General features: G+C 41.5%; 1 protein-coding gene and 2 pseudogenes across 1 annotated transcript; all 3 read right to left on the minus strand.

Moving 5' to 3' along the window:
* Nucleotides 1–7,729: 7,729 nt before the first annotated feature.
* Nucleotides 7,730–8,922, minus strand: LOC9271624 (proline-rich protein 4-like; annotated as a pseudogene).
* A 7,730-nt stretch (nucleotides 8,923–16,652) lies between these two features.
* On the minus strand, nucleotides 16,653–17,845 carry LOC136353640 (proline-rich protein 4-like; annotated as a pseudogene).
* Nucleotides 17,846–25,575: 7,730 nt separating this feature from the next.
* Nucleotides 25,576–26,800, minus strand: LOC9267379 (proline-rich protein 4). Its single transcript, XM_015759084.3, has 2 exons — nucleotides 26,542–26,800; nucleotides 25,576–26,439 (listed from the first exon to the last, which is right to left on the minus strand). Exons 1-2 carry the CDS (start codon nucleotides 26,705–26,707, stop codon nucleotides 25,931–25,933), a joined length of 675 nt encoding a protein of 224 aa, XP_015614570.1. The 5' UTR covers nucleotides 26,708–26,800; the 3' UTR covers nucleotides 25,576–25,930.
* Between the last annotated feature and the right edge of the window lie 1,170 nt (nucleotides 26,801–27,970).

Here is a 27,970-nt window from a genome sequence, read left to right on the forward strand (position 1 = left end):
TGAGTGAAGAAAAAGCAGGCTATGCATGTGGTTTATATAGATCGATAAAGGCTACTAGCTGGGAGTGATCTGAGGTCAGCTAATTATATTACAACATGATTAGCAATTTGCGCCGAATTTGCAGGTTTAAAATCATTAACGCCGTGCATTTTATTTGATTTGATCAGACACCGATCGATTAAGAGTAGCAGCTAGTAGTTCATGGAGGCACTGTGAACATTCACACTGCATGCAGTGCTGACTGTTGATGCACTTGCCGCCGATTGGTGGTGTTTAACAAGGAAAGTTAAGCTTTAATCGACTGGTACTCCTACAGCGCACAGTACTACTAGCCTGTTTTATAAAAAGGGAGAATAGTTCTATAGTATAGGACAGCTCCAACCAAATTGCATGATTGATACTATTTTTCAGTAAATGAGTAAATTTCACAAAAACTACAGATACTTTGATCAAACTATTGCAAAACTACTGATTTAAGGTGTTATATCATAAAAACTACAGATTTAGTGTTAAGTTTATCACAAAACTACAGATTTAATTTGAAATATATGGTCACAAAGCTATAGATTAAGTAACAAAATTATCATAAAACTACAAGTTTAGTGCCAATTTAATCACAAAACTACAACATTTATAGCTCAAACATAATGGTGGTGCTATAGATTTGACCTCAAAATTTTGTAGTTTTGTGATAACTTCAATGTTAAATATATAATTAATTACGTGATACTTGACCTTAAATATGTAGGTTTCTGATAAATTTGATGCTAAATCTGTGGTTTTGTGATAGTTCGATCAACATATCCGCCTTATAAACATATGATTGGAACACAGTCGTGAGTGTATAAGTGCGGTGTATGTATTTAGTGGTGACTACGTGCATCTTGTCTGTATAATGGTAGAGAATATACTTGTTGACGGTATATAATAGTTTTTTTAAAGTATAGAAGATGTTGGTATCAAAGTATACGCGAGATTGCCGTAAAGTAAACGAGAGACAGAGATTTTTATATTGATTCAGGCCCCGATGTGGGTAATAGCCATAATCCAGTTTATATGAATATCTCTAGAATGTATCAAACTGATTACAATGGGGGAGCAAGCTAGCTAATCTAGCCTACCAACAAGCATTCACCAAGAATTAATCCAACGACTTAGAATCATCGGCTAGCTATTGACTTCCTCCTGATTGATATTCGATGTGACTTGTGGCTATGGCTTATGATTCGATGCTCTTTGATCTCTCCTAGGGGCTATATATTTATACGGACAATCAATTTCTTGTTAAGTAGAATTCGAGGAGTTCATATGGGATACGAGCAGGTAAGAGTTTTGCCAGATCCTGTAGTCAGCGGTACACGAGCATAACCCAAGAGTCTTAGCGATGAGATTGCCGAAGCTTTCAAAAACACTTTTGGCATAGATACTAGGGTTAAAAAGCGTATAGATCAAAAACTCTACCCTGACCACTATTATAATGCTCCATATCCTCAAGGGTTTAGACTGCCTCATTGTGTAAGTTCACTGGAGAACATGGCTGATCTACTTTAGAGGATATCGACCAATTTATTTGTCGGGTCCCAAAATTAAAAACTTGGATCCGGCTGAGATTAATGTATCAACCCCTGGATCAGTAAATATTGATACATAATATGCAACTGGTTCTTCATTGCATACGTTAAATTTTACAATACTAAGGTTTTACAAGAATAGGTACTCACATAAGTAAGACTATTACATAGAGGTTTTATACATTCTGACTAGGGAGGTATAACCTCTAGGGATTTTCTATGTTATTGGAGTCATCGTAGTAATAATCATAGGAGTCTTCTTCTTGACCCAAATCTGAAAAAGGGGTTATAAGAGCAAGGGTGAGTATTCACAATACCCGGCAAGTTACCATGGAAACATGTTATGTGTTGGTATAGAGTAGAGTTCTTTGCAAAAGACAATAATAAACAATCTGGAAGTATTAAAGCAAGAGTTTGTAAATACATAGACTTTAGGTTTCTAACCAGAGTACTATATGGGTCTCGGTACTCAATTCCATGAGTACGGCCATTCGAATAGTTTCATGAATATTCTACTACAGTAGATGTACGCTTTACTCGCAGTCCACGACTTGCCAATATTCATTAGCTTAGTCATGACCCAGTATTAGGTTATTAACAATTGTGGTACCTGTTCCATGAACTCTAGTCCTCATGCGCTCTGAACGTAACGTTATCAGCAGCGAGAGGAGTTCTGGTGTTCCCGGGGTATTTAAGGGGGATCTCGTATGACACCACGTCATCTCGATCAGGGTTTAGAATTATAACATAATAATTTATACTCGAGTATCATCGACCATTTACTTGTACATGGTAATGGTAAAAATTGCCCTTCGTGGCTATAGTTGCCTCTTGCTCGAGGACTTAAAAATAAGAACCACGATACAGAGGTACCACATTGCTAATTAATATAATGACTAGGTATGTCCCTATTCTAGAAACTATGGTCGTACCTGTTCGTTCGACATAAGTACCTGGTAATAACTATATCGATCGAGACAGTACTAGCCACCCGAAAATCATCCAATTCCTACGTACTGTCCCAATCTAAGTATGAAATATTTAGACCAGATTGTAAGCAAAATAAGCAATACTAAATTGTTTGGGTTTCTATGGTTGAATTATGCATATAAAATAGAGTATTGAATAGAAGGCTATAAATAAATAATTTGTAAAATATAGGCTTAAATGATCAAAAGGTAGAATAGTAACTTGCCTTGCTCGATGTCCTGAGATTGACTGATATTATCTAATATGTCAGAGGACTCTTCAAGACCTAGGGTTAAACATATAAAATTCAAATTCAAAAGGAATTCAAATAAAATCCAAAAATAGGAAAAATAAAATAAAATAGAAAAATAGCAAAAGTAGACTCAAAAGATAGAGAATGATTTTAGAAGAATTTTGGTCCAAGTTTCACTGGAATTGGATCTATATTTTAAAAGATATGAGCTTCTAAAGTTTGAAAATCAAATTAAATGTGAAATGATACTGTGTGCGGGTCCCACCTGTCAGTCTCTTTCTCTCTTCTCTTCTTCAACCTCTAGCCGTTCCCCATTTACGGCCGGCGGTGCTAGGGTTAGCGATTTCGGCGGTGATAGAGGGGGAAAGGGGGTTGCGGCCGAGGAGGGGAGGTAGCTAGGGTTCTCCGGCGACGGCGAGTGGCGGCGGAGGGGTTAATTTGATGTGTGGGTGGGCTAACGGCTAGGGCGGCGGTGACATGGATAGGCCGTGAAGGTGATCGGGGTGGTGAGAGTTAGGCATAGCACGGGGAGGGTTCCTAGAGCATCTACGGGGTACTTAGAAGGATTTAGGTAGCTTGCCGACTTTCGGCAAGGTGTGGAAGAACTTGCCGACGAGCACCTCCATTGGCGACGGACGAGCTCATGTCGGCAGCCCAGAAGGTGGCATGGTAATGCTGGCCGATTGCGAATATGGAATCTAGGGAGTACGTAGATGGTTAAAATGAAAGAACTCACCGAGATAGGCTGAGACGACGGATTGCGGCCGGAAAAACTTCTCGGCGGTGAGAACCAGAGCAGAGCAGGGGCGACAGTGCTTAGCTCGGTGCGACGAGGTGAAACTCGACGCAAAGCTTCGGTTAGGCTCCAATATGCTAGAGCATGGTTGATATTAGGTGTTCTAAGGATTAGTTAGGATGGAGAGTGGATGGAGGGGCGTGAAGTCAATCGCACACAAGGTGTTCGACCGACGGGCGGAAGTGGTTGATGGTATGGTTTGGCAAAGCAGAGCTTCAGGGTTGTGGGGTTATGGTTGATGATGATCGATGATGGACAAGGAAGGGATTGGGGTCCTATTTATAGGGCCAGAAGAAGTGGATGAGCTCGGGCGCCATCAACGCCATTGATGAGCTTGGAAATTGAGCACGGCAGGGGTGGCAGGGAGCTGTGAGAGGGAGGGCAAGATCAATTTGAGTGGCGGGAGGCCACGTTCGAATTCTTACTGACGAAGGCTTGACTTGACCATGGGTGAAAACGTCTGGCGACGTGTTGGCGCCAATCCGGGCTCGACGCGCGGCAGCGGCGAGGGTTAAAACGGTCAGCATGGCGGTGGTCGGTTTGAATTGTGATAGGGGAAACCACCGCTTATCTTCAATCCAACAGTGCGGCAAGAATTGGCGCGATTCACCCCGGGTAGAAGCGAATTCGGACTTGGCGGCGGCTTTGGACGGGCGTGCACAGCGTCGAGCGGCGGTAACTTGCGGCGGAGGTCATCCTGGCTTCGTCTTCATCACGATTGGTGCGGTGGCGGTGGTCTTAGGGCGTCGAACGACTAGCGGCGCGCCAAGGCGGTCGGGCACACGCGAACGGCCCTGAAGCCGACGCGCGGCGGCTCGGCGTGCGGCGATGGAGGATGCCAGGGTGGCGCAAGTAAAGGGGGTGGAAAAGGCAAAGTGAACCACAGTTTTGGATGGGTTGTGGTCCCCAAGGATCAAACTTAGACTTTGCAAAGGTTTGGGTAGATGTTGGGCTGAGATAGTTGGGCTGGGCATTTCATCGAACACCTTGAGGGCAATGAATAGTGTTTTCAGAAATTTTGAATATTTTTCCTAGAAAAGAATGAATTTAATCTATAAGTTTGAAAGGGTTTCACTAGGGTTTAGAGTATAGAAAATTCTCACTAATGAAAGGGGGTAAACTAAAGAAATATACTAAAGTTCGAAATTTGTGAGAATTTGCTAAAATTCACTAAGTTTTAGGATAAAGGGAATAATTAGGGTAAGTTAAAAGAGTTCTAAAGGAATAATACTTGAACCAATAAAAGGATTCAAATAAAATTTTAAATTGTACTAATCTAGTCAAAAACCAGCATGATGCAGTCAAATTTTAGTTTAAAATTTGAGGATGTTACATTATTATACAATGCGAAGAAGCCTAGCTAGTAGTATTTTGAAACTTAGGCTTTTCCCATTGTCTTTATTTGGTGATGCATTTACTTGGGTTTATTTCACTTGCACCAACTCTATTCATGATTGGTCTGAGTTAGAACAAAAATATCATGATTACTTCTTTAATTAGTGGTGAGTCCGAATTAAATTTGTCGTACTTAATATCGGTTAAAAAAAGTATAATGAGCCTACTTTTGATCTACATTAGAAGATTTTATATATACAAGAAACCGATGTTATAGTTTAACACTTTCTGATAAGGTCTTGGTAGATTTGCCTTATTCTGGTTTACTTGAATATTTAAAAGAAAAGCTAGATGGTCATACTTTCTTAGATGTAAGCCAATTACTTCAAATGGCTTTGACTCAAGAGAGCCAAGTTAAAGAGGCCAAAATCTCATAGAAATTTATGTCTGATTGTTCCCATGTTAATATAGTTTATGAACAAGAATCTTTGAACAATGAGACAGTTGATGTATACATAGACGAATGGGTTTGGAACTCCAACTCTAAACCATTCGTTTGCTCCGTTCTTAAGCTGGTTAGTCGTAAGAATCGACAAGAGGAAATAACGTTCACTTTTGATGTGGCCAAATGCAATTAGAAACAAAGGTAGCTCATCCACCTGCATTACCTTTTCCTATACAGACTGCTGAATTGCAAGAGAAGGAGATTCCCGATGGCAAGGAGAAGACCACATTGAAGACTTCAATACTTAGGGGGCAAGGTGACAATCTGGAGATATCAAAATATGACAAGCAACCAAGGAGATCAAGTTCATCTACCAAGCGAGTATGCACCACCGGCAACTAACTTCTCCTTCTTCATGGTATTACACTTGGAGACCACATTGAAGACTTCAATACTTAGGAGGCAAGATGACAATCTGGAGATATCAAAATATGACAAGCAACCAAGGAGATCAAGTTCATCTACCAAGTGAGTATGCACCACCGGCAACTTACTTCTCCTTCTTCATGGTATTACGCTTGGTTTGCATTATGGAGTTTTAATGGTATGTGGATGATGCCTATTTATATACCATATTATCATCCATTATGGGCATTGCCGGTTGCCACATTGACCGATTTTAAATAATCAACCACACTCATCTCATAGCCGGTTGAGAGAAAATAATCAGTCACAAAAGAATCCACACAAGAAAGTGGCGAGGCAAGAGTGGAGGCTAAAGAAAAACAAAATACAATCTGAACAAGAGGGGCCTCTCGTAGCTTTCTTACATCACCATTAAACATTTAAGCCTTAGAGGCATTCATGGCCGGTATTGGTGGATATCGCCCTTAGATGATCTCATGCATAGTATTTTTTGGCTCACAAGTTTGCCGAAAAGACAGGGGGGCATGTGTTGATAATCAAATTTGGCAGTAGAGTCGAGTTATAGCAAGTTTGAGCCAAATTTATAAAATGCCAGAGCTTTCCCGCGAAGACTGGTGTGACCGTTATTATGTGGCCGGTCAAACCGGACAATGCACTGTGATTAGACCATAGGTATCCAGGCGGTTAGACCTTAATCACATAGTCCGAGTCCAATTTAATTTAGATACTTCTCGTGTTTTCTTGTTTTACACCAAAATTTTTGAGTCCTAGTTGATTTATATGCCTAATTGCATATGAAAAAACCCCAGGAAGCAAGTCCACCCCTCCTATAAATATAAGGGGGCCAAGGACGGGGGGCCCTAATGGGCGATCGATCGCCAGGCGATCGCCTGGGCGATCGGATCCAGCCCCCCTCCCCCTATACTCCCTCCTCTCCCCTATTCCTCCTCCCCTTCTCCTCTTTATACTACAGTAGACTACACAAATTTTTTTGAAAAATAAAAGTTAGAAAAATTTATGTATAGAAATACTATATATAAAAAATTTGAATTCAAATTCAAATTTGAATCGAGTATGTAAACTTTTGACTTATAAACTTTGGGTCTATAAACTTTAGGTGTATAAACTTTAGATGTATAGAAATACTATATATAGAAAATATTTGAATTCAAATTCAAATTTGAATAAGATATAATTCAAATTCAAATTTGAATCGGGTATATAAACTTTAGGTCTATAAACTTACTTTAGGTCTAAAGTTTAAACTTTAGGTGTATAAACTTTAGATGTATAGAAATACTATATATGAAAAATATTTGAATTCAAATTCAAATTTGAATCGGATATTTGAATTCAAATTCAAATTTGAAACGGGTATATAAACTTTTGACTTATAAACTTTAGGTCTATAAACTTTAGGTGTATAAACTTTAGATGTATAGAAATACTATATATATATAAATATTTGAATTCAAATTCAAATTTGAATAGGATGTATAAACTTTTGACTTATAAATTTTTGGTCTCTAAACTTTAGATGTGTAAACTTTAGGTGTATAAATTTACTAAAATAGGAAAGTAATGCGGTGCCAACAAAGGAAACAAGGTGGAGAGATGGAGGGAAGGAGGGGGGGGGGGCGCAAAAACTGATCGCCCTGAGCGATTAAGGGCGATCGCTCGCCCAGTAGCATTCCTGGCCAAGGACGATTGAAACAACAAGCAACCAATCGTCAAAATCAATTTATTTATCCAAACCCTCTATATTCTACATATATCTCCCTCCTTCTTGCTACCTATCTCAAATTTTATTATCCTCAAATCCTCAATTGCTTGGCATCTGTCGTTTCCACGGTATTAGAAGATGCCCTAGCTTGCCTGCCGAGCTTAGGATAAACCAACGTTCGTTCACCCTGGCAGGTGGGTGTTCGTTGGGCGCAAGTTGCACATAACGTGCTAAGATGTGGTGTTGTGATTCTACGTCAACATGAACAATCTTAAAAATACATAAAGAGATTACATTACGTAGAACACATACCGCATTACATATGCGAATAAATAGAGACAACGACACACAGGAGCACTCTGAAACGCGCATTATTTTTCACCTGAAAGGCAATGCTTATGCACTGACTCCAAGTCTCCAACACATATATCGACCGATCGATCTCACACACAGTCACACTCCTCTCACATCTCACAACTTTTATTTATTCTTCACGAACAAGCTGACCTGCAAATTAATTAATCACGCAACCAAGTGTGGATTGATGGAATGGATGATCGATCGATTCAGTGGTAGACCGGCGGAGAGCTGGGAGACGGCGCAGCTCCGCCACTGTTCCCCTGGGCGCCGCCACCACCGTTTCCCGCACCGCCACCACCACCGTTCGCCGGCAATGGCGTTGGCTTGGGATCCGGCTTGGGTTCGGGGCCTTGGGGTTTCTTGTGGAAATAGTCGAAGAAGGGGTGCTTGTGGAAGTAGTCGTACAGGAACGCCGACGTGCACTCCGCTGGCGACGTGGAGGAGTACATCCTCTTGCCGGCGACGGCCACGAAGGTGTTAGCCTTATCGACGCCGTTGTCCGTTGTTGACGACAGCGGCACGATCTTGGACGGCTCCTGCCCGGGGCACGGCGTGCTGCTCGTCGCGCTGTGCAGCTGCGCGAAGCAGTCGGCGGCGCCGTGGAGGTCGTCGGCGGCGAGGGGCACGCTGAAGGCGCCGTCGCCGTCGAGGTCGCCGACGGCCTAGCTCTCGTACTCGCCGTCGCCGTTCCTGCACTTGATCGCCACCTGGAGACCTGAACATCACCAAACAATTAATCAACGACGGTGATATATCGATCGATCGAGCTGAGTACGCAATTAATTAGCGATGAACATATTATCATCATCATCATGATATATATACCCTTGAAAGCATCCTGCCCCTTCATGTTCTTGCTGGAGCAGTCGCCGCACTTGGCCAACCCGACGACGATCGCCGCCGCCTCGCCGTCCGCAGCGGCGGTGACAGCCATCACGAGGGCAGTGCAGACGATGGCGGCGAAGAGTAGTGCTCGTGCTACAGCTGCCATTGCTGATAAATCCTCGCAAACTCTATGTAGCAAGAGGCTAGAGCTGTGTGTGGATGAGTGAAGAAAAAGCAGGCTATGCATGTGGTTTATATAGATCGATAAAGGCTACTAGCTGGGAGTGATCTGAGGTCAGCTAATTATATTACAACATGATTAGCAATTTGCGCCGAATTTGCAGGTTTAAAATCATTAACGCCGTGCATTTTATTTGATTTGATCAGACACCGATCGATTAAGAGTAGCAGCTAGTAGTTCATGGAGGCACTGTGAACATTCACACTGCATGCAGTGCTGACTGTTGATGCACTTGCCGCCGATTGGTGGTGTTTAACAAGGAAAGTTAAGCTTTAATCGACTGGTACTCCTACAGCGCACAGTACTACTAGCCTGTTTTATAAAAAGGGAGAATAGTTCTATAGTATAGGACAGCTCCAACCAAATTGCATGATTGATACTATTTTTCAGTAAATGAGTAAATTTCACAAAAACTACAGATACTTTGATCAAACTATTGCAAAACTACTGATTTAAGGTGTTATATCATAAAAACTACAGATTTAGTGTTAAGTTTATCACAAAACTACAGATTTAATTTGAAATATATGGTCACAAAGCTATAGATTAAGTAACAAAATTATCATAAAACTACAAGTTTAGTGCCAATTTAATCACAAAACTACAACATTTATAGCTCAAACATAATGGTGGTGCTATAGATTTGACCTCAAAATTTTGTAGTTTTGTGATAACTTCAATGTTAAATATATAATTAATTACGTGATACTTGACCTTAAATATGTAGGTTTCTGATAAATTTGATGCTAAATCTGTGGTTTTGTGATAGTTCGATCAACATATCCGCCTTATAAACATATGATTGGAACACAGTCGTGAGTGTATAAGTGCGGTGTATGTATTTAGTGGTGACTACGTGCATCTTGTCTGTATAATGGTAGAGAATATACTTGTTGACGGTATATAATAGTTTTTTTAAAGTATAGAAGATGTTGGTATCAAAGTATACGCGAGATTGCCGTAAAGTAAACGAGAGACAGAGATTTTTATATTGATTCAGGCCCCGATGTGGGTAATAGCCATAATCCAGTTTATATGAATATCTCTAGAATGTATCAAACTGATTACAATGGGGGAGCAAGCTAGCTAATCTAGCCTACCAACAAGCATTCACCAAGAATTAATCCAACGACTTAGAATCATCGGCTAGCTATTGACTTCCTCCTGATTGATATTCGATGTGACTTGTGGCTATGGCTTATGATTCGATGCTCTTTGATCTCTCCTAGGGGCTATATATTTATACGGACAATCAATTTCTTGTTAAGTAGAATTCGAGGAGTTCATATGGGATACGAGCAGGTAAGAGTTTTGCCAGATCCTGTAGTCAGCGGTACACGAGCATAACCCAAGAGTCTTAGCGATGAGATTGCCGAAGCTTTCAAAAACACTTTTGGCATAGATACTAGGGTTAAAAAGCGTATAGATCAAAAACTCTACCCTGACCACTATTATAATGCTCCATATCCTCAAGGGTTTAGACTGCCTCATTGTGTAAGTTCACTGGAGAACATGGCTGATCTACTTTAGAGGATATCGACCAATTTATTTGTCGGGTCCCAAAATTAAAAACTTGGATCCGGCTGAGATTAATGTATCAACCCCTGGATCAGTAAATATTGATACATAATATGCAACTGGTTCTTCATTGCATACGTTAAATTTTACAATACTAAGGTTTTACAAGAATAGGTACTCACATAAGTAAGACTATTACATAGAGGTTTTATACATTCTGACTAGGGAGGTATAACCTCTAGGGATTTTCTATGTTATTGGAGTCATCGTAGTAATAATCATAGGAGTCTTCTTCTTGACCCAAATCTGAAAAAGGGGTTATAAGAGCAAGGGTGAGTATTCACAATACCCGGCAAGTTACCATGGAAACATGTTATGTGTTGGTATAGAGTAGAGTTCTTTGCAAAAGACAATAATAAACAATCTGGAAGTATTAAAGCAAGAGTTTGTAAATACATAGACTTTAGGTTTCTAACCAGAGTACTATATGGGTCTCGGTACTCAATTCCATGAGTACGGCCATTCGAATAGTTTCATGAATATTCTACTACAGTAGATGTACGCTTTACTCGCAGTCCACGACTTGCCAATATTCATTAGCTTAGTCATGACCCAGTATTAGGTTATTAACAATTGTGGTACCTGTTCCATGAACTCTAGTCCTCATGCGCTCTGAACGTAACGTTATCAGCAGCGAGAGGAGTTCTGGTGTTCCCGGGGTATTTAAGGGGGATCTCGTATGACACCACGTCATCTCGATCAGGGTTTAGAATTATAACATAATAATTTATACTCGAGTATCATCGACCATTTACTTGTACATGGTAATGGTAAAAATTGCCCTTCGTGGCTATAGTTGCCTCTTGCTCGAGGACTTAAAAATAAGAACCACGATACAGAGGTACCACATTGCTAATTAATATAATGACTAGGTATGTCCCTATTCTAGAAACTATGGTCGTACCTGTTCGTTCGACATAAGTACCTGGTAATAACTATATCGATCGAGACAGTACTAGCCACCCGAAAATCATCCAATTCCTACGTACTGTCCCAATCTAAGTATGAAATATTTAGACCAGATTGTAAGCAAAATAAGCAATACTAAATTGTTTGGGTTTCTATGGTTGAATTATGCATATAAAATAGAGTATTGAATAGAAGGCTATAAATAAATAATTTGTAAAATATAGGCTTAAATGATCAAAAGGTAGAATAGTAACTTGCCTTGCTCGATGTCCTGAGATTGACTGATATTATCTAATATGTCAGAGGACTCTTCAAGACCTAGGGTTAAACATATAAAATTCAAATTCAAAAGGAATTCAAATAAAATCCAAAAATAGGAAAAATAAAATAAAATAGAAAAATAGCAAAAGTAGACTCAAAAGATAGAGAATGATTTTAGAAGAATTTTGGTCCAAGTTTCACTGGAATTGGATCTATATTTTAAAAGATATGAGCTTCTAAAGTTTGAAAATCAAATTAAATGTGAAATGATACTGTGTGCGGGTCCCACCTGTCAGTCTCTTTCTCTCTTCTCTTCTTCAACCTCTAGCCGTTCCCCATTTACGGCCGGCGGTGCTAGGGTTAGCGATTTCGGCGGTGATAGAGGGGGAAAGGGGGTTGCGGCCGAGGAGGGGAGGTAGCTAGGGTTCTCCGGCGACGGCGAGTGGCGGCGGAGGGGTTAATTTGATGTGTGGGTGGGCTAACGGCTAGGGCGGCGGTGACATGGATAGGCCGTGAAGGTGATCGGGGTGGTGAGAGTTAGGCATAGCACGGGGAGGGTTCCTAGAGCATCTACGGGGTACTTAGAAGGATTTAGGTAGCTTGCCGACTTTCGGCAAGGTGTGGAAGAACTTGCCGACGAGCACCTCCATTGGCGACGGACGAGCTCATGTCGGCAGCCCAGAAGGTGGCATGGTAATGCTGGCCGATTGCGAATATGGAATCTAGGGAGTACGTAGATGGTTAAAATGAAAGAACTCACCGAGATAGGCTGAGACGACGGATTGCGGCCGGAAAAACTTCTCGGCGGTGAGAACCAGAGCAGAGCAGGGGCGACAGTGCTTAGCTCGGTGCGACGAGGTGAAACTCGACGCAAAGCTTCGGTTAGGCTCCAATATGCTAGAGCATGGTTGATATTAGGTGTTCTAAGGATTAGTTAGGATGGAGAGTGGATGGAGGGGCGTGAAGTCAATCGCACACAAGGTGTTCGACCGACGGGCGGAAGTGGTTGATGGTATGGTTTGGCAAAGCAGAGCTTCAGGGTTGTGGGGTTATGGTTGATGATGATCGATGATGGACAAGGAAGGGATTGGGGTCCTATTTATAGGGCCAGAAGAAGTGGATGAGCTCGGGCGCCATCAACGCCATTGATGAGCTTGGAAATTGAGCACGGCAGGGGTGGCAGGGAGCTGTGAGAGGGAGGGCAAGATCAATTTGAGTGGCGGGAGGCCACGTTCGAATTCTTACTGACGAAGGCTTGACTTGACCATGGGTGAAAACGTCTGGCGACGTGTTGGCGCCAATCCGGGCTCGACGCGCGGCAGCGGCGAGGGTTAAAACGGTCAGCATGGCGGTGGTCGGTTTGAATTGTGATAGGGGAAACCACCGCTTATCTTCAATCCAACAGTGCGGCAAGAATTGGCGCGATTCACCCCGGGTAGAAGCGAATTCGGACTTGGCGGCGGCTTTGGACGGGCGTGCACAGCGTCGAGCGGCGGTAACTTGCGGCGGAGGTCATCCTGGCTTCGTCTTCATCACGATTGGTGCGGTGGCGGTGGTCTTAGGGCGTCGAACGACTAGCGGCGCGCCAAGGCGGTCGGGCACACGCGAACGGCCCTGAAGCCGACGCGCGGCGGCTCGGCGTGCGGCGATGGAGGATGCCAGGGTGGCGCAAGTAAAGGGGGTGGAAAAGGCAAAGTGAACCACAGTTTTGGATGGGTTGTGGTCCCCAAGGATCAAACTTAGACTTTGCAAAGGTTTGGGTAGATGTTGGGCTGAGATAGTTGGGCTGGGCATTTCATCGAACACCTTGAGGGCAATGAATAGTGTTTTCAGAAATTTTGAATATTTTTCCTAGAAAAGAATGAATTTAATCTATAAGTTTGAAAGGGTTTCACTAGGGTTTAGAGTATAGAAAATTCTCACTAATGAAAGGGGGTAAACTAAAGAAATATACTAAAGTTCGAAATTTGTGAGAATTTGCTAAAATTCACTAAGTTTTAGGATAAAGGGAATAATTAGGGTAAGTTAAAAGAGTTCTAAAGGAATAATACTTGAACCAATAAAAGGATTCAAATAAAATTTTAAATTGTACTAATCTAGTCAAAAACCAGCATGATGCAGTCAAATTTTAGTTTAAAATTTGAGGATGTTACATTATTATACAATGCGAAGAAGCCTAGCTAGTAGTATTTTGAAACTTAGGCTTTTCCCATTGTCTTTATTTGGTGATGCATTTACTTGGGTTTATTTCACTTGCACCAACTCTATTCATGATTGGTCTGAGTTAGAACAAAAATATCATGATTACTTCTTTAATTAGTGGTGAGTCCGAATTAAATTTGTCGTACTTAATATCGGTTAAAAAAAGTATAATGAGCCTACTTTTGATCTACATTAGAAGATTTTATATATACAAGAAACCGATGTTATAGTTTAACACTTTCTGATAAGGTCTTGGTAGATTTGCCTTATTCTGGTTTACTTGAATATTTAAAAGAAAAGCTAGATGGTCATACTTTCTTAGATGTAAGCCAATTACTTCAAATGGCTTTGACTCAAGAGAGCCAAGTTAAAGAGGCCAAAATCTCATAGAAATTTATGTCTGATTGTTCCCATGTTAATATAGTTTATGAACAAGAATCTTTGAACAATGAGACAGTTGATGTATACATAGACGAATGGGTTTGGAACTCCAACTCTAAACCATTCGTTTGCTCCGTTCTTAAGCTGGTTAGTCGTAAGAATCGACAAGAGGAAATAACGTTCACTTTTGATGTGGCCAAATGCAATTAGAAACAAAGGTAGCTCATCCACCTGCATTACCTTTTCCTATACAGACTGCTGAATTGCAAGAGAAGGAGATTCCCGATGGCAAGGAGAAGACCACATTGAAGACTTCAATACTTAGGGGGCAAGGTGACAATCTGGAGATATCAAAATATGACAAGCAACCAAGGAGATCAAGTTCATCTACCAAGCGAGTATGCACCACCGGCAACTAACTTCTCCTTCTTCATGGTATTACACTTGGAGACCACATTGAAGACTTCAATACTTAGGAGGCAAGATGACAATCTGGAGATATCAAAATATGACAAGCAACCAAGGAGATCAAGTTCATCTACCAAGTGAGTATGCACCACCGGCAACTTACTTCTCCTTCTTCATGGTATTACGCTTGGTTTGCATTATGGAGTTTTAATGGTATGTGGATGATGCCTATTTATATACCATATTATCATCCATTATGGGCATTGCCGGTTGCCACATTGACCGATTTTAAATAATCAACCACACTCATCTCATAGCCGGTTGAGAGAAAATAATCAGTCACAAAAGAATCCACACAAGAAAGTGGCGAGGCAAGAGTGGAGGCTAAAGAAAAACAAAATACAATCTGAACAAGAGGGGCCTCTCGTAGCTTTCTTACATCACCATTAAACATTTAAGCCTTAGAGGCATTCATGGCCGGTATTGGTGGATATCGCCCTTAGATGATCTCATGCATAGTATTTTTTGGCTCACAAGTTTGCCGAAAAGACAGGGGGGCATGTGTTGATAATCAAATTTGGCAGTAGAGTCGAGTTATAGCAAGTTTGAGCCAAATTTATAAAATGCCAGAGCTTTCCCGCGAAGACTGGTGTGACCGTTATTATGTGGCCGGTCAAACCGGACAATGCACTGTGATTAGACCATAGGTATCCAGGCGGTTAGACCTTAATCACATAGTCCGAGTCCAATTTAATTTAGATACTTCTCGTGTTTTCTTGTTTTACACCAAAATTTTTGAGTCCTAGTTGATTTATATGCCTAATTGCATATGAAAAAACCCCAGGAAGCAAGTCCACCCCTCCTATAAATATAAGGGGGCCAAGGACGGGGGGCCCTAATGGGCGATCGATCGCCAGGCGATCGCCTGGGCGATCGGATCCAGCCCCCCTCCCCCTATACTCCCTCCTCTCCCCTATTCCTCCTCCCCTTCTCCTCTTTATACTACAGTAGACTACACAAATTTTTTTGAAAAATAAAAGTTAGAAAAATTTATGTATAGAAATACTATATATAAAAAATTTGAATTCAAATTCAAATTTGAATCGAGTATGTAAACTTTTGACTTATAAACTTTGGGTCTATAAACTTTAGGTGTATAAACTTTAGATGTATAGAAATACTATATATAGAAAATATTTGAATTCAAATTCAAATTTGAATAAGATATAATTCAAATTCAAATTTGAATCGGGTATATAAACTTTAGGTCTATAAACTTACTTTAGGTCTAAAGTTTAAACTTTAGGTGTATAAACTTTAGATGTATAGAAATACTATATATGAAAAATATTTGAATTCAAATTCAAATTTGAATCGGATATTTGAATTCAAATTCAAATTTGAAACGGGTATATAAACTTTTGACTTATAAACTTTAGGTCTATAAACTTTAGGTGTATAAACTTTAGATGTATAGAAATACTATATATATATAAATATTTGAATTCAAATTCAAATTTGAATAGGATGTATAAACTTTTGACTTATAAATTTTTGGTCTCTAAACTTTAGATGTGTAAACTTTAGGTGTATAAATTTACTAAAATAGGAAAGTAATGCGGTGCCAACAAAGGAAACAAGGTGGAGAGATGGAGGGAAGGAGGGGGGGGGGGCGCAAAAACTGATCGCCCTGAGCGATTAAGGGCGATCGCTCGCCCAGTAGCATTCCTGGCCAAGGACGATTGAAACAACAAGCAACCAATCGTCAAAATCAATTTATTTATCCAAACCCTCTATATTCTACATATATCTCCCTCCTTCTTGCTACCTATCTCAAATTTTATTATCCTCAAATCCTCAATTGCTTGGCATCTGTCGTTTCCACGGTATTAGAAGATGCCCTAGCTTGCCTGCCGAGCTTAGGATAAACCAACGTTCGTTCACCCTGGCAGGTGGGTGTTCGTTGGGCGCAAGTTGCACATAACGTGCTAAGATGTGGTGTTGTGATTCTACGTCAACATGAACAATCTTAAAAATACATAAAGAGATTACATTACGTAGAACACATACCGCATTACATATGCGAATAAATAGAGACAACGACACACAGGAGCACTCTGAAACGCGCATTATTTTTCACCTGAAAGGCAATGCTTATGCACTGACTCCAAGTCTCCAACACATATATCGACCGATCGATCTCACACACAGTCACACTCCTCTCACATCTCACAACTTTTATTTATTCTTCACGAACAAGCTGACCTGCAAATTAATTAATCACGCAACCAAGTGTGGATTGATGGAATGGATGATCGATCGATTCAGTGGTAGACCGGCGGAGAGCTGGGAGACGGCGCAGCTCCGCCACTGTTCCCCTGGGCGCCGCCACCACCGTTTCCCGCACCGCCACCACCACCGTTCGCCGGCAATGGCGTTGGCTTGGGATCCGGCTTGGGTTCGGGGCCTTGGGGTTTCTTGTGGAAATAGTCGAAGAAGGGGTGCTTGTGGAAGTAGTCGTACAGGAACGCCGACGTGCACTCCGCTGGCGACGTGGAGGAGTACATCCTCTTGCCGGCGACGGCCACGAAGGTGTTAGCCTTATCGACGCCGTTGTCCGTTGTTGACGACAGCGGCACGATCTTGGACGGCTCCTGCCCGGGGCACGGCGTGCTGCTCGTCGCGCTGTGCAGCTGCGCGAAGCAGTCGGCGGCGCCGTGGAGGTCGTCGGCGGCGAGGGGCACGCTGAAGGCGCCGTCGCCGTCGAGGTCGCCGACGGCCTAGCTCTCGTACTCGCCGTCGCCGTTCCTGCACTTGATCGCCACCTGGAGACCTGAACATCACCAAACAATTAATCAACGACGGTGATATATCGATCGATCGAGCTGAGTACGCAATTAATTAGCGATGAACATATTATCATCATCATCATGATATATATACCCTTGAAAGCATCCTGCCCCTTCATGTTCTTGCTGGAGCAGTCGCCGCACTTGGCCAACCCGACGACGATCGCCGCCGCCTCGCCGTCCGCAGCGGCGGTGACAGCCATCACGAGGGCAGTGCAGACGATGGCGGCGAAGAGTAGTGCTCGTGCTACAGCTGCCATTGCTGATAAATCCTCGCAAACTCTATGTAGCAAGAGGCTAGAGCTGTGTGTGGATGAGTGAAGAAAAAGCAGGCTATGCATGTGGTTTATATAGATCGATAAAGGCTACTAGCTGGGAGTGATCTGAGGTCAGCTAATTATATTACAACATGATTAGCAATTTGCGCCGAATTTGCAGGTTTAAAATCATTAACGCCGTGCATTTTATTTGATTTGATCAGACACCGATCGATTAAGAGTAGCAGCTAGTAGTTCATGGAGGCACTGTGAACATTCACACTGCATGCAGTGCTGACTGTTGATGCACTTGCCGCCGATTGGTGGTGTTTAACAAGGAAAGTTAAGCTTTAATCGACTGGTACTCCTACAGCGCACAGTACTACTAGCCTGTTTTATAAAAAGGGAGAATAGTTCTATAGTATAGGACAGCTCCAACCAAATTGCATGATTGATACTATTTTTCAGTAAATGAGTAAATTTCACAAAAACTACAGATACTTTGATCAAACTATTGCAAAACTACTGATTTAAGGTGTTATATCATAAAAACTACAGATTTAGTGTTAAGTTTATCACAAAACTACAGATTTAATTTGAAATATATGGTCACAAAGCTATAGATTAAGTAACAAAATTATCATAAAACTACAAGTTTAGTGCCAATTTAATCACAAAACTACAACATTTATAGCTCAAACATAATGGTGGTGCTATAGATTTGACCTCAAAATTTTGTAGTTTTGTGATAACTTCAATGTTAAATATATAATTAATTACGTGATACTTGACCTTAAATATGTAGGTTTCTGATAAATTTGATGCTAAATCTGTGGTTTTGTGATAGTTCGATCAACATATCCGCCTTATAAACATATGATTGGAACACAGTCGTGAGTGTATAAGTGCGGTGTATGTATTTAGTGGTGACTACGTGCATCTTGTCTGTATAATGGTAGAGAATATACTTGTTGACGGTATATAATAGTTTTTTTAAAGTATAGAAGATGTTGGTATCAAAGTATACGCGAGATTGCCGTAAAGTAAACGAGAGACAGAGATTTTTATATTGATTCAGGCCCCGATGTGGGTAATAGCCATAATCCAGTTTATATGAATATCTCTAGAATGTATCAAACTGATTACAATGGGGGAGCAAGCTAGCTAATCTAGCCTACCAACAAGCATTCACCAAGAATTAATCCAACGACTTAGAATCATCGGCTAGCTATTGACTTCCTCCTGATTGATATTCGATGTGACTTGTGGCTATGGCTTATGATTCGATGCTCTTTGATCTCTCCTAGGGGCTATATATTTATACGGACAATCAATTTCTTGTTAAGTAGAATTCGAGGAGTTCATATGGGATACGAGCAGGTAAGAGTTTTGCCAGATCCTGTAGTCAGCGGTACACGAGCATAACCCAAGAGTCTTAGCGATGAGATTGCCGAAGCTTTCAAAAACACTTTTGGCATAGATACTAGGGTTAAAAAGCGTATAGATCAAAAACTCTACCCTGACCACTATTATAATGCTCCATATCCTCAAGGGTTTAGACTGCCTCATTGTGTAAGTTCACTGGAGAACATGGCTGATCTACTTTAGAGGATATCGACCAATTTATTTGTCGGGTCCCAAAATTAAAAACTTGGATCCGGCTGAGATTAATGTATCAACCCCTGGATCAGTAAATATTGATACATAATATGCAACTGGTTCTTCATTGCATACGTTAAATTTTACAATACTAAGGTTTTACAAGAATAGGTACTCACATAAGTAAGACTATTACATAGAGGTTTTATACATTCTGACTAGGGAGGTATAACCTCTAGGGATTTTCTATGTTATTGGAGTCATCGTAGTAATAATCATAGGAGTCTTCTTCTTGACCCAAATCTGAAAAAGGGGTTATAAGAGCAAGGGTGAGTATTCACAATACCCGGCAAGTTACCATGGAAACATGTTATGTGTTGGTATAGAGTAGAGTTCTTTGCAAAAGACAATAATAAACAATCTGGAAGTATTAAAGCAAGAGTTTGTAAATACATAGACTTTAGGTTTCTAACCAGAGTACTATATGGGTCTCGGTACTCAATTCCATGAGTACGGCCATTCGAATAGTTTCATGAATATTCTACTACAGTAGATGTACGCTTTACTCGCAGTCCACGACTTGCCAATATTCATTAGCTTAGTCATGACCCAGTATTAGGTTATTAACAATTGTGGTACCTGTTCCATGAACTCTAGTCCTCATGCGCTCTGAACGTAACGTTATCAGCAGCGAGAGGAGTTCTGGTGTTCCCGGGGTATTTAAGGGGGATCTCGTATGACACCACGTCATCTCGATCAGGGTTTAGAATTATAACATAATAATTTATACTCGAGTATCATCGACCATTTACTTGTACATGGTAATGGTAAAAATTGCCCTTCGTGGCTATAGTTGCCTCTTGCTCGAGGACTTAAAAATAAGAACCACGATACAGAGGTACCACATTGCTAATTAATATAATGACTAGGTATGTCCCTATTCTAGAAACTATGGTCGTACCTGTTCGTTCGACATAAGTACCTGGTAATAACTATATCGATCGAGACAGTACTAGCCACCCGAAAATCATCCAATTCCTACGTACTGTCCCAATCTAAGTATGAAATATTTAGACCAGATTGTAAGCAAAATAAGCAATACTAAATTGTTTGGGTTTCTATGGTTGAATTATGCATATAAAATAGAGTATTGAATAGAAGGCTATAAATAAATAATTTGTAAAATATAGGCTTAAATGATCAAAAGGTAGAATAGTAACTTGCCTTGCTCGATGTCCTGAGATTGACTGATATTATCTAATATGTCAGAGGACTCTTCAAGACCTAGGGTTAAACATATAAAATTCAAATTCAAAAGGAATTCAAATAAAATCCAAAAATAGGAAAAATAAAATAAAATAGAAAAATAGCAAAAGTAGACTCAAAAGATAGAGAATGATTTTAGAAGAATTTTGGTCCAAGTTTCACTGGAATTGGATCTATATTTTAAAAGATATGAGCTTCTAAAGTTTGAAAATCAAATTAAATGTGAAATGATACTGTGTGCGGGTCCCACCTGTCAGTCTCTTTCTCTCTTCTCTTCTTCAACCTCTAGCCGTTCCCCATTTACGGCCGGCGGTGCTAGGGTTAGCGATTTCGGCGGTGATAGAGGGGGAAAGGGGGTTGCGGCCGAGGAGGGGAGGTAGCTAGGGTTCTCCGGCGACGGCGAGTGGCGGCGGAGGGGTTAATTTGATGTGTGGGTGGGCTAACGGCTAGGGCGGCGGTGACATGGATAGGCCGTGAAGGTGATCGGGGTGGTGAGAGTTAGGCATAGCACGGGGAGGGTTCCTAGAGCATCTACGGGGTACTTAGAAGGATTTAGGTAGCTTGCCGACTTTCGGCAAGGTGTGGAAGAACTTGCCGACGAGCACCTCCATTGGCGACGGACGAGCTCATGTCGGCAGCCCAGAAGGTGGCATGGTAATGCTGGCCGATTGCGAATATGGAATCTAGGGAGTACGTAGATGGTTAAAATGAAAGAACTCACCGAGATAGGCTGAGACGACGGATTGCGGCCGGAAAAACTTCTCGGCGGTGAGAACCAGAGCAGAGCAGGGGCGACAGTGCTTAGCTCGGTGCGACGAGGTGAAACTCGACGCAAAGCTTCGGTTAGGCTCCAATATGCTAGAGCATGGTTGATATTAGGTGTTCTAAGGATTAGTTAGGATGGAGAGTGGATGGAGGGGCGTGAAGTCAATCGCACACAAGGTGTTCGACCGACGGGCGGAAGTGGTTGATGGTATGGTTTGGCAAAGCAGAGCTTCAGGGTTGTGGGGTTATGGTTGATGATGATCGATGATGGACAAGGAAGGGATTGGGGTCCTATTTATAGGGCCAGAAGAAGTGGATGAGCTCGGGCGCCATCAACGCCATTGATGAGCTTGGAAATTGAGCACGGCAGGGGTGGCAGGGAGCTGTGAGAGGGAGGGCAAGATCAATTTGAGTGGCGGGAGGCCACGTTCGAATTCTTACTGACGAAGGCTTGACTTGACCATGGGTGAAAACGTCTGGCGACGTGTTGGCGCCAATCCGGGCTCGACGCGCGGCAGCGGCGAGGGTTAAAACGGTCAGCATGGCGGTGGTCGGTTTGAATTGTGATAGGGGAAACCACCGCTTATCTTCAATCCAACAGTGCGGCAAGAATTGGCGCGATTCACCCCGGGTAGAAGCGAATTCGGACTTGGCGGCGGCTTTGGACGGGCGTGCACAGCGTCGAGCGGCGGTAACTTGCGGCGGAGGTCATCCTGGCTTCGTCTTCATCACGATTGGTGCGGTGGCGGTGGTCTTAGGGCGTCGAACGACTAGCGGCGCGCCAAGGCGGTCGGGCACACGCGAACGGCCCTGAAGCCGACGCGCGGCGGCTCGGCGTGCGGCGATGGAGGATGCCAGGGTGGCGCAAGTAAAGGGGGTGGAAAAGGCAAAGTGAACCACAGTTTTGGATGGGTTGTGGTCCCCAAGGATCAAACTTAGACTTTGCAAAGGTTTGGGTAGATGTTGGGCTGAGATAGTTGGGCTGGGCATTTCATCGAACACCTTGAGGGCAATGAATAGTGTTTTCAGAAATTTTGAATATTTTTCCTAGAAAAGAATGAATTTAATCTATAAGTTTGAAAGGGTTTCACTAGGGTTTAGAGTATAGAAAATTCTCACTAATGAAAGGGGGTAAACTAAAGAAATATACTAAAGTTCGAAATTTGTGAGAATTTGCTAAAATTCACTAAGTTTTAGGATAAAGGGAATAATTAGGGTAAGTTAAAAGAGTTCTAAAGGAATAATACTTGAACCAATAAAAGGATTCAAATAAAATTTTAAATTGTACTAATCTAGTCAAAAACCAGCATGATGCAGTCAAATTTTAGTTTAAAATTTGAGGATGTTACATTATTATACAATGCGAAGAAGCCTAGCTAGTAGTATTTTGAAACTTAGGCTTTTCCCATTGTCTTTATTTGGTGATGCATTTACTTGGGTTTATTTCACTTGCACCAACTCTATTCATGATTGGTCTGAGTTAGAACAAAAATATCATGATTACTTCTTTAATTAGTGGTGAGTCCGAATTAAATTTGTCGTACTTAATATCGGTTAAAAAAAGTATAATGAGCCTACTTTTGATCTACATTAGAAGATTTTATATATACAAGAAACCGATGTTATAGTTTAACACTTTCTGATAAGGTCTTGGTAGATTTGCCTTATTCTGGTTTACTTGAATATTTAAAAGAAAAGCTAGATGGTCATACTTTCTTAGATGTAAGCCAATTACTTCAAATGGCTTTGACTCAAGAGAGCCAAGTTAAAGAGGCCAAAATCTCATAGAAATTTATGTCTGATTGTTCCCATGTTAATATAGTTTATGAACAAGAATCTTTGAACAATGAGACAGTTGATGTATACATAGACGAATGGGTTTGGAACTCCAACTCTAAACCATTCGTTTGCTCCGTTCTTAAGCTGGTTAGTCGTAAGAATCGACAAGAGGAAATAACGTTCACTTTTGATGTGGCCAAATGCAATTAGAAACAAAGGTAGCTCATCCACCTGCATTACCTTTTCCTATACAGACTGCTGAATTGCAAGAGAAGGAGATTCCCGATGGCAAGGAGAAGACCACATTGAAGACTTCAATACTTAGGGGGCAAGGTGACAATCTGGAGATATCAAAATATGACAAGCAACCAAGGAGATCAAGTTCATCTACCAAGCGAGTATGCACCACCGGCAACTAACTTCTCCTTCTTCATGGTATTACACTTGGAGACCACATTGAAGACTTCAATACTTAGGAGGCAAGATGACAATCTGGAGATATCAAAATATGACAAGCAACCAAGGAGATCAAGTTCATCTACCAAGTGAGTATGCACCACCGGCAACTTACTTCTCCTTCTTCATGGTATTACGCTTGGTTTGCATTATGGAGTTTTAATGGTATGTGGATGATGCCTATTTATATACCATATTATCATCCATTATGGGCATTGCCGGTTGCCACATTGACCGATTTTAAATAATCAACCACACTCATCTCATAGCCGGTTGAGAGAAAATAATCAGTCACAAAAGAATCCACACAAGAAAGTGGCGAGGCAAGAGTGGAGGCTAAAGAAAAACAAAATACAATCTGAACAAGAGGGGCCTCTCGTAGCTTTCTTACATCACCATTAAACATTTAAGCCTTAGAGGCATTCATGGCCGGTATTGGTGGATATCGCCCTTAGATGATCTCATGCATAGTATTTTTTGGCTCACAAGTTTGCCGAAAAGACAGGGGGGCATGTGTTGATAATCAAATTTGGCAGTAGAGTCGAGTTATAGCAAGTTTGAGCCAAATTTATAAAATGCCAGAGCTTTCCCGCGAAGACTGGTGTGACCGTTATTATGTGGCCGGTCAAACCGGACAATGCACTGTGATTAGACCATAGGTATCCAGGCGGTTAGACCTTAATCACATAGTCCGAGTCCAATTTAATTTAGATACTTCTCGTGTTTTCTTGTTTTACACCAAAATTTTTGAGTCCTAGTTGATTTATATGCCTAATTGCATATGAAAAAACCCCAGGAAGCAAGTCCACCCCTCCTATAAATATAAGGGGGCCAAGGACGGGGGGCCCTAATGGGCGATCGATCGCCAGGCGATCGCCTGGGCGATCGGATCCAGCCCCCCTCCCCCTATACTCCCTCCTCTCCCCTATTCCTCCTCCCCTTCTCCTCTTTATACTACAGTAGACTACACAAATTTTTTTGAAAAATAAAAGTTAGAAAAATTTATGTATAGAAATACTATATATAAAAAATTTGAATTCAAATTCAAATTTGAATCGAGTATGTAAACTTTTGACTTATAAACTTTGGGTCTATAAACTTTAGGTGTATAAACTTTAGATGTATAGAAATACTATATATAGAAAATATTTGAATTCAAATTCAAATTTGAATAAGATATAATTCAAATTCAAATTTGAATCGGGTATATAAACTTTAGGTCTATAAACTTACTTTAGGTCTAAAGTTTAAACTTTAGGTGTATAAACTTTAGATGTATAGAAATACTATATATGAAAAATATTTGAATTCAAATTCAAATTTGAATCGGATATTTGAATTCAAATTCAAATTTGAAACGGGTATATAAACTTTTGACTTATAAACTTTAGGTCTATAAACTTTAGGTGTATAAACTTTAGATGTATAGAAATACTATATATATATAAATATTTGAATTCAAATTCAAATTTGAATAGGATGTATAAACTTTTGACTTATAAATTTTTGGTCTCTAAACTTTAGATGTGTAAACTTTAGGTGTATAAATTTACTAAAATAGGAAAGTAATGCGGTGCCAACAAAGGAAACAAGGTGGAGAGATGGAGGGAAGGAGGGGGGGGGGGCGCAAAAACTGATCGCCCTGAGCGATTAAGGGCGATCGCTCGCCCAGTAGCATTCCTGGCCAAGGACGATTGAAACAACAAGCAACCAATCGTCAAAATCAATTTATTTATCCAAACCCTCTATATTCTACATATATCTCCCTCCTTCTTGCTACCTATCTCAAATTTTATTATCCTCAAATCCTCAATTGCTTGGCATCTGTCGTTTCCACGGTATTAGAAGATGCCCTAGCTTGCCTGCCGAGCTTAGGATAAACCAACGTTCGTTCACCCTGGCAGGTGGGTGTTCGTTGGGCGCAAGTTGCACATAACGTGCTAAGATGTGGTGTTGTGATTCTACGTCAACATGAACAATCTTAAAAATACATAAAGAGATTACATTACGTAGAACACATACCGCATTACATATGCGAATAAATAGAGACAACGACACACAGGAGCACTCTGAAACGCGCATTATTTTTCACCTGAAAGGCAATGCTTATGCACTGACTCCAAGTCTCCAACACATATATCGACCGATCGATCTCACACACAGTCACACTCCTCTCACATCTCACAACTTTTATTTATTCTTCACGAACAAGCTGACCTGCAAATTAATTAATCACGCAACCAAGTGTGGATTGATGGAATGGATGATCGATCGATTCAGTGGTAGACCGGCGGAGAGCTGGGAGACGGCGCAGCTCCGCCACTGTTCCCCTGGGCGCCGCCACCACCGTTTCCCGCACCGCCACCACCACCGTTCGCCGGCAATGGCGTTGGCTTGGGATCCGGCTTGGGTTCGGGGCCTTGGGGTTTCTTGTGGAAATAGTCGAAGAAGGGGTGCTTGTGGAAGTAGTCGTACAGGAACGCCGACGTGCACTCCGCTGGCGACGTGGAGGAGTACATCCTCTTGCCGGCGACGGCCACGAAGGTGTTAGCCTTATCGACGCCGTTGTCCGTTGTTGACGACAGCGGCACGATCTTGGACGGCTCCTGCCCGGGGCACGGCGTGCTGCTCGCCGCGCTGTGCAGCTGCGCGAAGCAGTCGGCGGCGCCGTGGAGGTCGTCAGCGGCGAGGGGCACGCTGAAGGCGCCGTCGCCGTCGAGGTCGCCGATGGCCTTGCTCTCGTACACACCGTCGCTGTTCTTGCACTTGATCGCCACCTGGAGACCTGAACATCACCAAAAAATTAATCAACGACGGTGATATATCGTTCGATCGAACTGACCACGCAATTAATTAGCGACGAACATATATATCATGATATATATACCCTTGAAAGCATCCTGCGCCTTCATGTTCTTCCTGGTGCACTCGCCGCACTTGGCCTGGCCGACGACGATCGCCGCCGCCTCGCCGTCCGCAGCGGCGGTGACAGCCATCACGAGGGCGGCGCAGACGATGGCGGCGAAGAGTAGTGCTCGTGCTACAGCTGCCATTGCTGAATCAATCCTAGAAAACTCTATTGCTCTTTGGACTATGTGGCAAGAGGCTAGAGCTGTGTGTGTCGATGAGTGAAGAAAAATCAGGCATATGCATGTGGTTTATATAGATCGATAAAGGCTACTAGTTGGGAGTGATCTGAGGTCAGCTAATTATATTACAGTACAACATGATTAGCAATTTGCGCCGATTTTGCAGGTTTAAAATCATTCACGCCGTGCATTTTATTTGATTTGATCAGACACCGATCGATTAAGAGTAGCAGCTAGCAGTTCATGGAGGCACTGTGAACATTCACACTGCATGCAGTGGTGACTGTTGATGCTCTTGCCGCCGATTGGTGGTGTTTAACAAGCAAAGTTAAGCTTTAATCGACTGGTACTCCTAGAGCGCACAGTACTACTAGCCTGTTTTATGAAAAGGGAGAATAGTTCTGTAGTATAGGACAGTTCCAACCAAATTGCATGATTGATACTATTTGTAAGTAAATGAGTAAATTTCACAAAAAACTACAAATACTTTGATCAAACTATTGCAAAACTATTGATTTAAGGTATTATATCATAAAACTAAGTACATATAGTGTTAAGTTTATCACAAAACTAAAGATTTGAAATATATGGTCACAAAGCTATAGATTAAGTAACAAAATTATTACAAAACTACATGTTTATAGTGCCAATTTAATCACTTCCTCCTGATTGATATTCGATGTGACTTGTGGCTATGGCTTATGATTCGATGCTCTTCTCTCCTAGGGGCTATATATTTATATGGACAATCAATTTTTTGTTAAGTAGAATTTGAGGAGTTCATATGGGATATGAACAAGTAAGAGTCTTGTCAGATCCTGTAGTCAATGGCACATGAGCATAACCCAAGAGTCTTAGCGATGAGATTGCCGAAGCTTTCAAAAATGCTTTCGGCATAGATACTAGGGTTAAAAGGCGTATATATCAAAAACTCTATACTGGCCACTACGATAATGTTCAATATCCTCAAGGGTTTTGATTGCCTCATTGTGTAAGTTCACTGGAGAACATGGCCGGTCTACTTTAGAGGATATCGACCAGTTTATTATTCAATGCGAAGAAGCTAGTGCTAGTAGTATTTTGAAACTTAGGCTTTTTCCCATTGTCTTTATTTGGTGATGCGCGCAATTTTTTGGGTTTATTTCACTTGCACCAACTGTATTCATGATTGGTCTGAGTTAGAACAAAAATATCATGATTACTTCTTTAATTAGTGGTGAGACCGAA

This window comes from Oryza sativa, chromosome 10 (genome assembly GCF_034140825.1).
Source record: "Oryza sativa Japonica Group chromosome 10, ASM3414082v1".
Classification (NCBI taxonomy): Eukaryota; Viridiplantae; Streptophyta; class Magnoliopsida; order Poales; family Poaceae; genus Oryza; species Oryza sativa.

What these genes read in the sequence shown, in the direction of transcription:
- LOC9267379 (XM_015759084.3), bottom strand. Translation starts at nt 26,707, where the DNA reads ATGGCAGCTGTAGCACGAGCACTACTCTTCGCCGCCATCGTCTGCGCC. An exon ending in GGCGCAGGATGCTTTCAAGG is followed by an intron (nt 26,440 to 26,541) that starts GTATATATATCA and finishes GGTGATGTTCAG; the next exon opens with GTCTCCAGGTGGCGATCAAG.